Source organism: Coregonus clupeaformis, unplaced genomic scaffold, assembly GCF_020615455.1.
Source record: "Coregonus clupeaformis isolate EN_2021a unplaced genomic scaffold, ASM2061545v1 scaf0083, whole genome shotgun sequence".
Classification (NCBI taxonomy): Eukaryota; Metazoa; Chordata; class Actinopteri; order Salmoniformes; family Salmonidae; genus Coregonus; species Coregonus clupeaformis.
The window spans coordinates 79,094-90,918 of NW_025533538.1; the positions used below are offsets into that span (position 1 = coordinate 79,094).

At 51.3% G+C, this 11,825-nt stretch overlaps 1 protein-coding gene across 1 annotated transcript; it reads left to right on the forward strand.

Moving 5' to 3' along the window:
- Positions 1-2,716: 2,716 nt before the first annotated feature.
- Positions 2,717-11,670, forward strand: LOC121555863 (GRB2-related adapter protein). Its single transcript, XM_041869713.2, has 7 exons — positions 2,717-2,857; positions 3,167-3,254; positions 9,954-10,045; positions 10,252-10,371; positions 10,498-10,660; positions 10,965-11,213; positions 11,346-11,670. The coding sequence occupies exons 2-7, from the start codon at positions 3,177-3,179 to the stop codon at positions 11,544-11,546; spliced, it is 903 nt and encodes a 300-aa protein (XP_041725647.1). The 5' UTR covers positions 2,717-2,857; positions 3,167-3,176; the 3' UTR covers positions 11,547-11,670.
- The last annotated feature ends 155 nt before the right edge of the window (positions 11,671-11,825 follow it).

Below are 11,825 nucleotides of genomic sequence, written 5' to 3' on the forward strand. Positions count from 1 at the left end.
AAAAACACTTAACTCTAATTGTGCCTGTAAGTCTCTCTGGATAAGAGTGTCTGCTAAATGACGTAAAATGTAACTCCATCACTCCCTCCTGTACAGTTGTGCTGACTGCCCAAAAAAAATATCCTGGCCACGAGGGGACCATGCTCCTGCTCCAACAGTTTAATTTCCAAATGGCACCCTATTCCCACCCTATTGACCAGAGCGCTGTGGTCCCTGGTCAAATTTAGTGCACTATATAGGGAATAGGGTGCCATTTGGGATGCAACCATTGTCTCAAGACGGATCAGACCCCACTGAGAGGAAATATTTCCATTTACCAAGGATATATTTTAGCACAGATCTAGGATAAAGTAGCCCCTCTGCCTATGTAATTGCATTCATTATGATCTAAAATGCAAAACTGATCCTAGATCAGCTGTTGTACTCCGAGATGCTTTGTGAATAAGGCCCAGTTCATTGCACGGCCCAGTTCATTACAGAGGGTACTATCATTTTGCTACAGACTCTACTGGCCCCTAGTGGCCAAAAGAAGAAGTGAGAGAGAAAGAGGGAGGAAAGGAGGCAAGAAGAGAGCGAGGGAACATTCACACAGACACACACACAGACACACACACACACAGACACACACACACACACAGACACACCTCCAGTAACAGTCTAAACCCTGTGAGTTGGGACTCCTCCAGTAACAGTCTAAACCCTGTGGGTTGGGACTCCTCCAGTAACAGTCTAAACCCTGTGGGTTGGGACTCCTCCAGTAACAGTCTAAACCCTGTGGGTTGGGACTCCTCCAGTAACAGTATAAACCCTGTGGGTTGGGACTCCTCCAGTAACAGTCTAAACCCTGTGGGTTGGGACTCCTCCAGTAACAGTCTAAACCCTGTGGGTTGGGACTCCTCCAGTAACAGTATAAACCCTGTGGGTTGGGACTCCTCCAGTAACAGTATAAACCCTGTGGTTTGGGACTCCTCCAGTAACAGTCTAAACCCTGTGGGTTGGGACTCCTCCAGTAACAGTCTAAACCCTGTGGGTTGGGACTCCTCCAGTAACAGTCTAAACCCTGTGGGTTGGGACTCCTCCAGTAACAGTATAAACCCTGTGGTTTGGGACTCCTCCAGTAACAGTATAAACCCTGTGGTTTGGGACTCCTCCAGTAACAGTCTAAACCCTGTGGGTTGGGACTCCTCCAGTAACAGTCTAAACCCTGTGGGTTGGGACTCCTCCAGTAACAGTCTAAACCCTGTGGGTTGGGACTCCTCCAGTAACAGTATAAACCCTGTGGTTTGGGACTCCTCCAGTAACAGTCTAAACCCTGTGGGTTGGGACTCCTCCAGTAACAGTCTAAACCCTGTGGGTTGGGGCTCTGGCCCCTATTGCCTAAGACAGTGGGAGAATCTCAATTGCATTTCCTTGATTCTTCACGTCCTCTCTCCTCACCTCCTTCTCAAAACCCATTGGATGAGAAGGCGGTGAGGAGAGAGGACGCGAGGAATCAAGGCAATGCAATTGAGATTCTCCCACAATTTCTTAATCATGGTCCTGAAGTTAGCTGAAGTTTGTAATGGGTGATTAAAGAAAACTGAACCATGGATTACAGCTTCTCCTGGCCCATAGACTACTTTCAGGGTAAAAATCACGTTGTAAAATAGTGAACTACTCCTTTAAGAAACGCTGTCTTTAGCAATAGTGGCCTTGTTGGCAAGAGCCCAAACCCACTGGGTGTATATCTTTAGATTGAGCGTCTGTGTGTGTATGTAGATTGAGCCTCCCCTATGCTACTGACAGTGCTAGGGTTTAATAAAGAAGAGGATTGCTTATTTAATAAGTGTGTGTGTGTGTATGTGTGTGTGCGTGTGTGTGTGTGTGTGTGTGTGTGCGTGTGTGTGTGTGTGTGTGTGTGTGTGTGTGTGTGTATGCCTTCTATAAGCCTCTCCATAAAGACACAGGACATATAGTCAAAGTTAAAGGTTGAATAAGTCAGCATTTTGTCCACAAAAGTACCCACATTTCTATTATATGTAAATATGTATTATTAGTTAATGCCATAATGTAGTTATTTTGTTAGATATGTCTCCCTATGAGCTGAAATCATATTGTTATTTGTTGGGGCTATGCAGATGTTGCCTCCCTCTGAGCCAGGTGCTGTTAGTAGGCAACCCCCTTGGACTTGCCCAGGCAAAAGCCAGTGTGACAGACTTGCTAGCAAATGTTTGTTATGAAACTAAATAAATATCTGCACTCAGACCCACAAAACGTGTTTGAAAGACTCAAGATAGTGTTGTCAGACAAAGCAAGGAAAGTAAACATCAAAACGTGATGTGATGTAGTTTTATTGGAATGTGCAGCTGTTGTTGGTAAGTAATGAATCTGCTATAGCTTCTGATCCTGTAGGAAACACTGGCCTAAAAACACATGAGAAAGGGAAAGTGTGTGTTGGTTGCAAGAGAGAATATTGTGTTTGCTTGTGCAACATAAAGTGTGTATTCTGCAGGCAAGTGAAATGTAAATGTTTATTTTGGTGTTTCCAGAAAGCAAGCTAGTGCTTCCAAAGGAGGAAGTTTGTCAACTATGAATGTCCTCTTTTGAAACAGACTTTTTGCATATTTAGCATATGGCCTCGCTGAGACCGCATTGTGGTTTCATCCCTTCTCTCTCTCTGTGTGTGTTAATGTGTGTTTGTGTGTGTGTGTGTCTGTATACGGTGAGGCATCTTCAAAACAGCTTGAGAACAAGGTTCTGTTTGCGCATGTGCAGCAGCGGCAGGACCTTATCATATCCTGTCTGTCAGAACGGTGGCAAGGACAGTTCAAGTTTGGAGCTTCCTTCTCTACTAACCGTGCTGTCTGGGGGAATCTAGGTATGTATCCGTTTCCTTTACAGTGTTTCTTGTTGTTGTTGTTGTTGTTGTTGTCTATAGGATTGTGTATTCATTAATGATGTGTCAAAGTTGACGTATTTTGGGTTTCTGTTACAGAACTATGCCTTTGTTTAACTTCTCTATCCTGTTCTCCCCCTTCCTTCCTTTATCTCTCTCTCTCTCTCTCTCTCTCTCTCTCTCTCTCTCTCTCTCTCTCTCTCTCTCTCTCTCTCTCTCTCTCTCTCTCTCTCTCTCTCTCTCTCTCTCTCTCACCTCCCTCTATCTCTCTCCCCCTGAACTCCCCCCCAGACTCCCTGCTATGGAGGCAGTAGGTAAGTATGACTTTACTGCCACTGCTGACGACGAGCTGAGCTTCAGGAAGGGAGACAACATAAAGGTAAAGAGGACAGCAATCCCCTTCTACACTAGTAGTGTACACTAGCAAGGGCACATACTGTAGTAAACATAAGTAGACAACACTTATGTCGGAATAAATACTCCATACAACTGTCATGAGCACTCTCTCTCCCTGGTAGCAACATTAATTGCATTCAATTATCTTCCACTCTGCTCACCTCCCTCTCTCTACTCAGCCTAACTAGCTCCACCTGCCCTGCTCTGCTCTTGTTACCTGGCCAGCTGCACTGCATTTCCCACTCACCATCCTCACCTTGCCTCACTCTGTTCTAATTACTCTGCCAGCTGAACTGCATTTCCCCACTACCTCTCCCAGTATATCAAGCCCTGTTTTTCAGCCAAGCCCTGTCAGATCGTCTTCAAACCCGGACCAGTAACCTGCCTGTCTGCGCTCTGACTCCTGTTTGTGATACCGATCCTTTCTTGACTGCCTCCTTGTTCTACTGCCCCGTCTATCCCAACCTGCCTTCTGGACCTCGACTACTCTCCGATCTTCAGCCCCTCCGGTAACTCGTTTCTGCCTTCTGTCTCTCACCACGATATTTGCCCAGCCCTGATCTGTACTTCTGCCTGCCATTCATATTGCTGTTGTGTGTGTGTGTTCCCCCAGGTCTCCGACCACCAGATGAGCGTGCCCAGACGTTTCACCACCCTCAGCCCGATACGCCGCTCCATCACTGGGGAACACACACACTAAGCACTTGGACTGGACACCCCCGGACATTTGGTGACCCCCGGAGCACAGGTACCCACAGGAGGACCCTGAAAGACCCCTGACACCCCTGGGACTCCTTTTCCCGCCTGTAACCTTGAATAAAGAACTCTGAATTTGAACTTGCGCTCTTGGGTCCTCTTCTGTTCGTGACAGAACGATCTGACCATCATGGACCCAGCGCACTCCCTGACCACGATGGAGGAAGAGCCAGAGAGGACTGCCCTACAGCGACTGGAACGCTCTGAGGGAGACATAAATCGGATGGCTGGCGACATCGCTTCCCTTCTCCAGCTATTCAACCAGCAGCAACAACAGTTCCAACTGCAGCAACAACAGCTAGCCCAAGCCCTGCAACTACTCTCAAGCCCGGCTACTCCACCTGCACCCCCCTGGTCCTTTTGTTCCTGTACCACCGATACTCCTTCATCCCTCCGCTGGAGGTCCCAATGCTGCAGGCCCGGCAGTGCTGCCACCAGATCCCCACGCTCCTGAACCAAGGATTGGGAACCCGGAACGTTTCGATGGCAACCAGAAGCAAGTAAGACCATTCTTGAGCAGCTGCCGAATCCAGTTTGCACTACAGCCCAGGACTTTCTCAACAGAGGGAGCCAAGGTGGGGGTATGTCATCACACATCTCACCGGTCGAGCTCGGTTGTGGGGAACGGCGGAATTCGACCGGCAAACCCCAGCCTGTGCCTCCTTCAGTGCCTTTGAGGAGGAGATGTTAAAGGTCTTTGACCTAGGCTCGCCCACAGCCGAAGCGTCACAAGCTCTGCTCACCATCCGTCAGGGCAATCGGACAGTGGCAGACTTCTCCATTGACTTTCGTACCCTGGCCAGTCAAAGCTCGTTTAACCCAGAGGCACTGGTGCAAGCCTTCCTCCATAGCCTGGCGGACTATATCAAGGACGAGCTTGTTTCCCATGACCCGCCCTCAACGCTTGATGCCGCCATTGACCTTGCCGTTCGCATTGACCGCCGTATACAGACCCGGAGGAGGGAGAAGGGCCGTCTCAGTCAACCTGCCATCCGTACTCGGGTCGATACCGCTTCTGTCCAGCCCCTGCCTGTCAAGTCCCATAGCCAACTCAATCAGCCTGAGCCCATGGAGATTGGCCGTGCCTCTCTGACTCCCGAGGAGCGTCGGCGCCGTCTAAGCTCCAACCTTTGCCTCTACTGTGGTGGCGAGAATCACCGTGTCGCTACTTGTCCGGCAAAAGCCGCAGCTCACCAGGTGTAGGGGAGATCCGGGTGAGCTCAACAAGCCTTCAGTCTCCCTCCATCCGAAAGACCCTGCTTCATCTCCGCCTTCAGCTTTCTGACAAGACTCATACATTGGCCGCCCTTGTGGATTCCGGAGCCGAAGCAAACATCATGGACCCTGAGCTTGCACAGCAACTGGGCGTGAACCATCATCAACTGACACAACCCATTCCTGCACGAGCCCTGGATGGGCATCATCTTGGCACTGTCACTCATATCTCCGCCCCTGTGACAATCCTGCTGTCAGGAAACCACCAGGAGTCCATCCAGTTTCACCTCCTACACTCACCTGGCCAACCACTCATTCTTGGATACCCGTGGCTCCGTCAGCACAACCCCCACATCGACTGGGAGACAGGAACAGTCCGTGAGTGGGGAAGGAGTTGTCACCAGACCTGTTTAAGGGGGGCCACCCTGCCCGTTCACCGGGAAGGATCTAGCGCTACCTCCGACATATCCAATGTTCCGGCCTGTTACCACAGCCTGAAAGAGGTGTTCAACAAATCCAAGGCGACATCTCTACCCCCCACACAGACCCTATGACTGCGCGATTGATCTCCTGCCTGGCACAGCACCTCCCAAGGGTCGTCTGTATTCACTGTCAGCCCCGGAAAGAAAGGCCATGGAGGACTACATTAATGACTCTCTTGCCTCCGGGATAATTAGACCGTCGTCTTCCCCTCGCAGGAGCGGGATTCTTCTTTGTCGGCAAGAAGGACGGTTCTCTTCGTCCATGCATAGATTACCGGGGTCTGAACGACATCACGGTTAAGAATCGCTACCCACTGCCCTTACTTTCGTCTGCCTTCGAACTGCTGCAGGGAGCCACTGTATTCACTAAGCTGGACCTTCGCAATGCCTACCATCTGGTGCGGATGAGGGAGGGAGACGAATGGAAGACAGCGTTCAACACACCAACCGGCCACTATGAATATCTCGTCATGCCCTTCGGCCTCACCAATGCCCCAGCAGTTTTTCAAGCCCTAGTGAATGATATCCTCAGGGACATGCTAAATACGTTCGTATTTGTGTACCTTGACGATATTTTAATATTCTCAAAGACTCTGTCAGAACACACGCACCACGTCCGGTTGGTCCTGCGCCGCCTGCTGGAGAACTCTCTTTTCGTGAAGGCAGAGAAGTGCGAGTTCCATGCCAAGACCGTTTCATTCCTGGGGTATGTGGTGACCGAGGGCAGCATTCAGATGGATCTCACGAAGGTGTCGGCTGTCACTTCCTGGCCAGTTCCTGAGTCTCGGAAGAAGTTGCAACAGTTCCTGGGCTTTGCCAACTTTTATAGGAGATTCATCAGAAACTATAGCACAGTGGCTGCACCCCTCACGGCGCTAACCAGCACTAAACAACCGTACCAATGGACATCAGCTGCTGATAAGGCCTTCAATATCCTCAAGACATGTTTCACTTCTGCTCCCATCCTCCAGATGCCAGATGCAGCAAGGCAGTTTGTGGTGGAGGTAGATGCTTCGGACGTGGGAGTGGGTGCAGTGCTTTCTCAAAGAGCAGCTGAGGATGGCAAGATGCACCCCTGTGCCTTTACTCCCGTCGGCTAACCCCTGCCGAATGCAACTACGACATTGGGAACCGCGAGCTGTTGGCTGTCAAGCTCGCCCTTGAAGAATGGCGGCACTGGTTAGAGGGGTCAAAGGAACCATTCGTAGTGTGGACAGACCACAAGAACCTGGAGTATATCCAAACAGCCAGGAGGCTGAACTCCCGTCAACAGCGGTGGTCTCTGTTCTTTACGCGCTTCAATTTCACGCTCTCCTACCGCCCGGGATCTCGCAACATCAAACCTGATGCTCTTTCCCGGATGTTTCAGAAGGACGAGACCACCGCCATGACAGCTCCCATTCTTCCCAGCCACTTGGTCGTAGCGGCCCTCACCTGGGAGATCGAGAAGCAGGTCATGGAGGCTCTTCGGGACCAGCCAGGTCCAAGCACCAGCGCCCCCAACCGTCTGTTTGTTCCAGCAAATCTCAGGTCACCTGTGATTCAGTGGGGGCACGAATCCCGTCTGGCCTGTCATCCCGGCATCACTCGCACCCTTCATCTGGTCCGCCAGCGGTTCTGGTGGCGGGGGATGAGACGGGATGTCCGAGAATTCATCCGAGCTTGTCCCACTTGTAACCGAAACAAGACTCCCAACCAGCCTCCTGCTGGGTTGCTGCAACCCCTACTCATACCCAAGAGGCCCTGGTCCCACGTTTCACTGGACTTTGTTACGGGCCTTCCGCCCTCTGACGGACACACAGTCATCCTTACCATTGTTGACCGCTTTAGTAAGATGACCCACTTCGTGCCCCTTCCCAAACTACCCTCTGCTAAAGAGACCTCCCAGGTGGTCCTGGAACATGTGTTTCGTATCCATGGCCTACCCCAGGATATAGTGTCAGACCGGGGCCCGCAATTCTCAGCAACCTTTTGGAAGGAGTTCTGTCATCTCCTTGGGGCCACCGCCAGCCTATCGTCTGGATTCCACCCGCAGTCAAACGGCCAGACTGAACGCATGAACCAGGAGCTGGAGAAGGCACTGAGGTGTGTGGCTTCCCAAAATCCCCCGGGCCTGGGCTCAACACCTGCTCTGGGTGGAATATGCCCATAATTCACTCACCAGTTCCTCCACCGGGCTCTCCCCCTTTCAGTGTGTCTACGGGTATCAACCTCCACTGTTTGCCAGCCAGGAGGCGGATGCCACCTGTCCGTCTGCTCTTGCGTATGCCCGCCGCTGCCGCCGCACTGGGCCCAGGCTCGCACTGTGCTCCTGAAGTCTGGAACCAGCTACGCCGTCGGTGCCAACCGACGGAGGACCCCAGCACCTACTTACCGGGTTGGTCAGAAGGTCTGGCTGTCTGCCCGGGATCTGCCGCTGCGGGTTGTATCACGAAAGCTGGCCCCTCGCTTCATTGGTCCTTTTCCTGTGCAGAAAGTCATCAGTCCAACGGCGGTCCGACTTCAGTTGCCCGCTTCCATGCGGGTCCACCCCACCTTCCACGTCTCCAAGGTCAAGCCGGTCCATGAAAGTCCCCTGGTCCCTGCAGCTCCGGCGCCACCTCCTCCGCGCCTCGTAGATGGCGGTCCTGTCTTCACCGTCCGGCGGCTGCTCCGCTCAGGCGAAGGGGTAGGGGTCTCCAGTACCTCGTTGATTGGGAGGGATATGGTCCAGAGGAGAGGACCTGGATCCCGGCCAGGAGGATAGTGGACCGGACCCTTATCACTGACTTCCACCGACTACATCCTGATCAGCCTGCAATCCGTAGGGGCCGTCCAAGAGGGGTTCCTAGCCGTCCGGCCCGCCCTGCTCCTGTCTCAGTGCCTGTCCTGTCTCCCCGACCGTGACCCTCCAGCTCCTTCTGAGGATGAGGAGATTCACTCGGACCGCTCGGAGGAGTTCTGACCCGCCGCCTGCTCCCCTCCACCCTCCCGGCATGATGTTGTTCTTGGGACTTCTGGGGCCGTCCCCTTGAGGGGGGGTCCTGTCATGAGCACTCTCTCTCCCTGGTAGCAACATTAATTGCATTCAATTATCTTCCACTCTGCTCACCTCCCTCTCTCTACTCAGCCTAACTAGCTCCACCTGCCCTGCTCTGCTCTTGTTACCTGGCCAGCTGCACTGCATTTCCCACTCACCATCCTCACCTTGCCTCACTCTGTTCTAATTACTCTGCCAGCTGAACTGCATTTCCCCACTACCTCTCCCAGTATATCAAGCCCTGTTTTTCAGCCAAGCCCTGTCAGATCGTCTTCAAACCCGGACCAGTAACCTGCCTGTCTGCGCTCTGACTCCTGTTTGTGATACCGATCCTTTCTTGACTGCCTCCTTGTTCTACTGCCCCGTCTATCCCAACCTGCCTTCTGGACCTCGACTACTCTCCGATCTTCAGCCCCTCCGGTAACTCGTTTCTGCCTTCTGTCTCTCACCACGATATTTGCCCAGCCCTGATCTGTACTTCTGCCTGCCATTCATATTGCTGTTGTGTGTGTGTTCCCCCAGGTCTCCGACCACCAGATGAGCGTGCCCAGACGTTTCACCACCCTCAGCCCGATACGCCGCTCCATCACTGGGGAACACACACACTAAGCACTTGGACTGGACACCCCCGGACATTTGGTGACCCCCGGAGCACAGGTACCCACAGGAGGACCCTGAAAGACCCCTGACACCCCTGGGACTCCTTTTCCCGCCTGTAACCTTGAATAAAGAACTCTGAATTTGAACTTGCGCTCTTGGGTCCTCTTCTGTTCGTGACAACAACACTGTCTTGCAAACCCATTGTTAGTTGATAGGCGCTAACATGTTGGTCGCAGGCCTTTGTTATCGCATACAGTAAGCTATGTTGTGAGACAGTGAGTAAATTGGAAAGCATGGATAAGTCATACAGTATTCACAGCATTTCCTGTTTGCACTCTGTGACTTATTACATTTACATTTTAGTCATTTAGCAGACGCTCTCATCCAGAGCGACTTACAGTTAGTGAGTGCATAATTGTTTTTTTTTGTTTTTTTTGTTCATACTGGTCCCCATGTGGGAAACAAACCCACAACAAACCCACAGCCATGCTCTACCAACTGAGCTACATGGGACTATATATATACACATTCTGTGTGTGTGTGTGTGTGTGTGTGTGTGTGTGTGTGTGTGTGTGTGTGTGTGTGTGTCCCACTCCTCTGTTCTCTGTAGATCTTGGGCCCCGATGATGACTGGTTGAAGGCTGAGCTACATGGAAAGGAGGGATTCATACCACGGAACTACATCAACATACACCTGCCCAGGTCCTACTTATTACCCAAGACAATCAAGCAGTAGTGTGTGTCTGTGTGTGTCGGCTATGTGATGTCTGTGTGTAAGCAGGTGTGAACAATATCCGATGTTATGAAAAGTACTAAATACTATTTTGTTTACTGCTCTCCCTCTCCCCCCTTCTCACCCACTCTCTCTCTCCCCCTCTCTCCTCCCTCCCCCTCTCCCCCATCTCTAGTTGGTACCAGGAGAGTGCTAGTCGAGGTGAGGCCCAGGAGTCTCTCATGGCCCAGCCTATAGGATCCTTTCTGATCAGGGGCAGCGAGAGCTCCCCAGGAGATTTCTCCATATCCGTTAGGTCAGTGTGTGTGTGTCTTTACATTAAAAAGTTAAATGAATGTACACGACAACATCATTGGCCACATATTCGCCTCATATTTGCACCATATCACTATACCTACCTACCTCTCCTCTCCTCTCCCAGACACGAGGCAGACGTGCAGCACTTCAAGGTGATGAGAGACAGCAGAGGGCAGTATTACCTCTGGGCTGAGAAGTTCAGCTCCCTCAACGAGTTGGTGGACTATTACAAGAACAACTCTGTCTCTAAACACAGCCGCGTCTATCTGCTGGACACAGTAACACAGGTACTGGTTATAAGTAGTTATAAAGGGTTTATAAGGGTTTATGAAGGGCTTATACCTAGTTAATAAAGGAGCTGGTGGAGTACTATATGAAGAACTCTGTCTCTAAACACAGCCGCATCAATCTGCTGGACACAGGAACACAGGTAGGAGTATAACTATGGAGGATCCCTATTCAGTAAATGATGGTATAGTCTAATTCAAGCTTGATTAGGATAAATAGCTAAAACTGTTAATTATCGGTTTATCGAATCTGGAAAAAAATGTTATAACAGTGCTCTCTCTCTCATTTCACTTTTCTTCCTAGGAGAGGGGATTCAGCCAGACCAGGCCATCAGTCCCATCCTCTCAGCCCCAGTTTCACCAGCCCCAGCCCCGCGCACCCCAGCCTCACCAACCCCTGCCCCGCACACACCAGCCTCACCAACCCCTGCCACGCGCACCCCAGCCTCACCAACCCCTGCCCCGCGCTCCCCAGCCTCACCAACCCCTGCCCCGCGCACCCCAGCCTCACCAACCCCTGCCCCGCACACCTGACCCTATACCCCCACCACAGGTAGTATACGCTCAACAACTAAATCCCTCCTCTGTGTGTGTGTGTACATGTATGTGCCTCCATGCATGTGTTTGTATGTCTAGAATCTAGCTATGTGTCTAATCAACCCCTGTGTGTGTACCTGTGTTCCAGCGTGCGGCCGTGACCACGGGGGGCGGTGGTCTGATGCAGGTGAGAGCTCAGTATGACTTCAACGCCGAGGAGAAGGACGAGCTGAGCTTGAAGGCCGGTGACATCATCGAGGTGCTAGAGTGTTCCGACATGTCATGGTGGAAAGGAAGACTGAGGGGACGAACGGGACTGTTCCCTTCCAACTACACCAACCCTGTATGAGAGAAAATGGTTTCAATTAGCATTTAGAGCAAAATAATTATCTTCATTCACATTTTAGCAGACGCTCTTATCTAGAACGACTTACAGGAGCAATTAGGGTTAAGTGCCTTGCTCAAGGGCATATTGACAGATTTTTCACCTTTGTCGGCTCAGGGATTTGAACCAGTGACTTTTTGGTTAATGGCCCAACACTCTTAACCGCTACGCTACCTGCCTCCCTAACAATAGTCATATTTTTGGTTTTCAAGTTCAATTGACCATACATGAAAGAGAGAGAGA

Coding starts and splice junctions, on each gene's coding strand:
- LOC121555863 (XM_041869713.2), top strand. CDS start 3,177: ATGGAGGCAGTAGGTAAGTATGACTTTACTGCCACTGCTGACGACGAG. Junction 3,255..9,953: donor GGAAGGGAGACAACATAAAG/GTAAAGAGGACA, acceptor TGTTCTCTGTAG/ATCTTGGGCCCCGATGATGA. Junction 10,661..10,964: donor TGCTGGACACAGTAACACAG/GTACTGGTTATA, acceptor TTTTCTTCCTAG/GAGAGGGGATTCAGCCAGAC.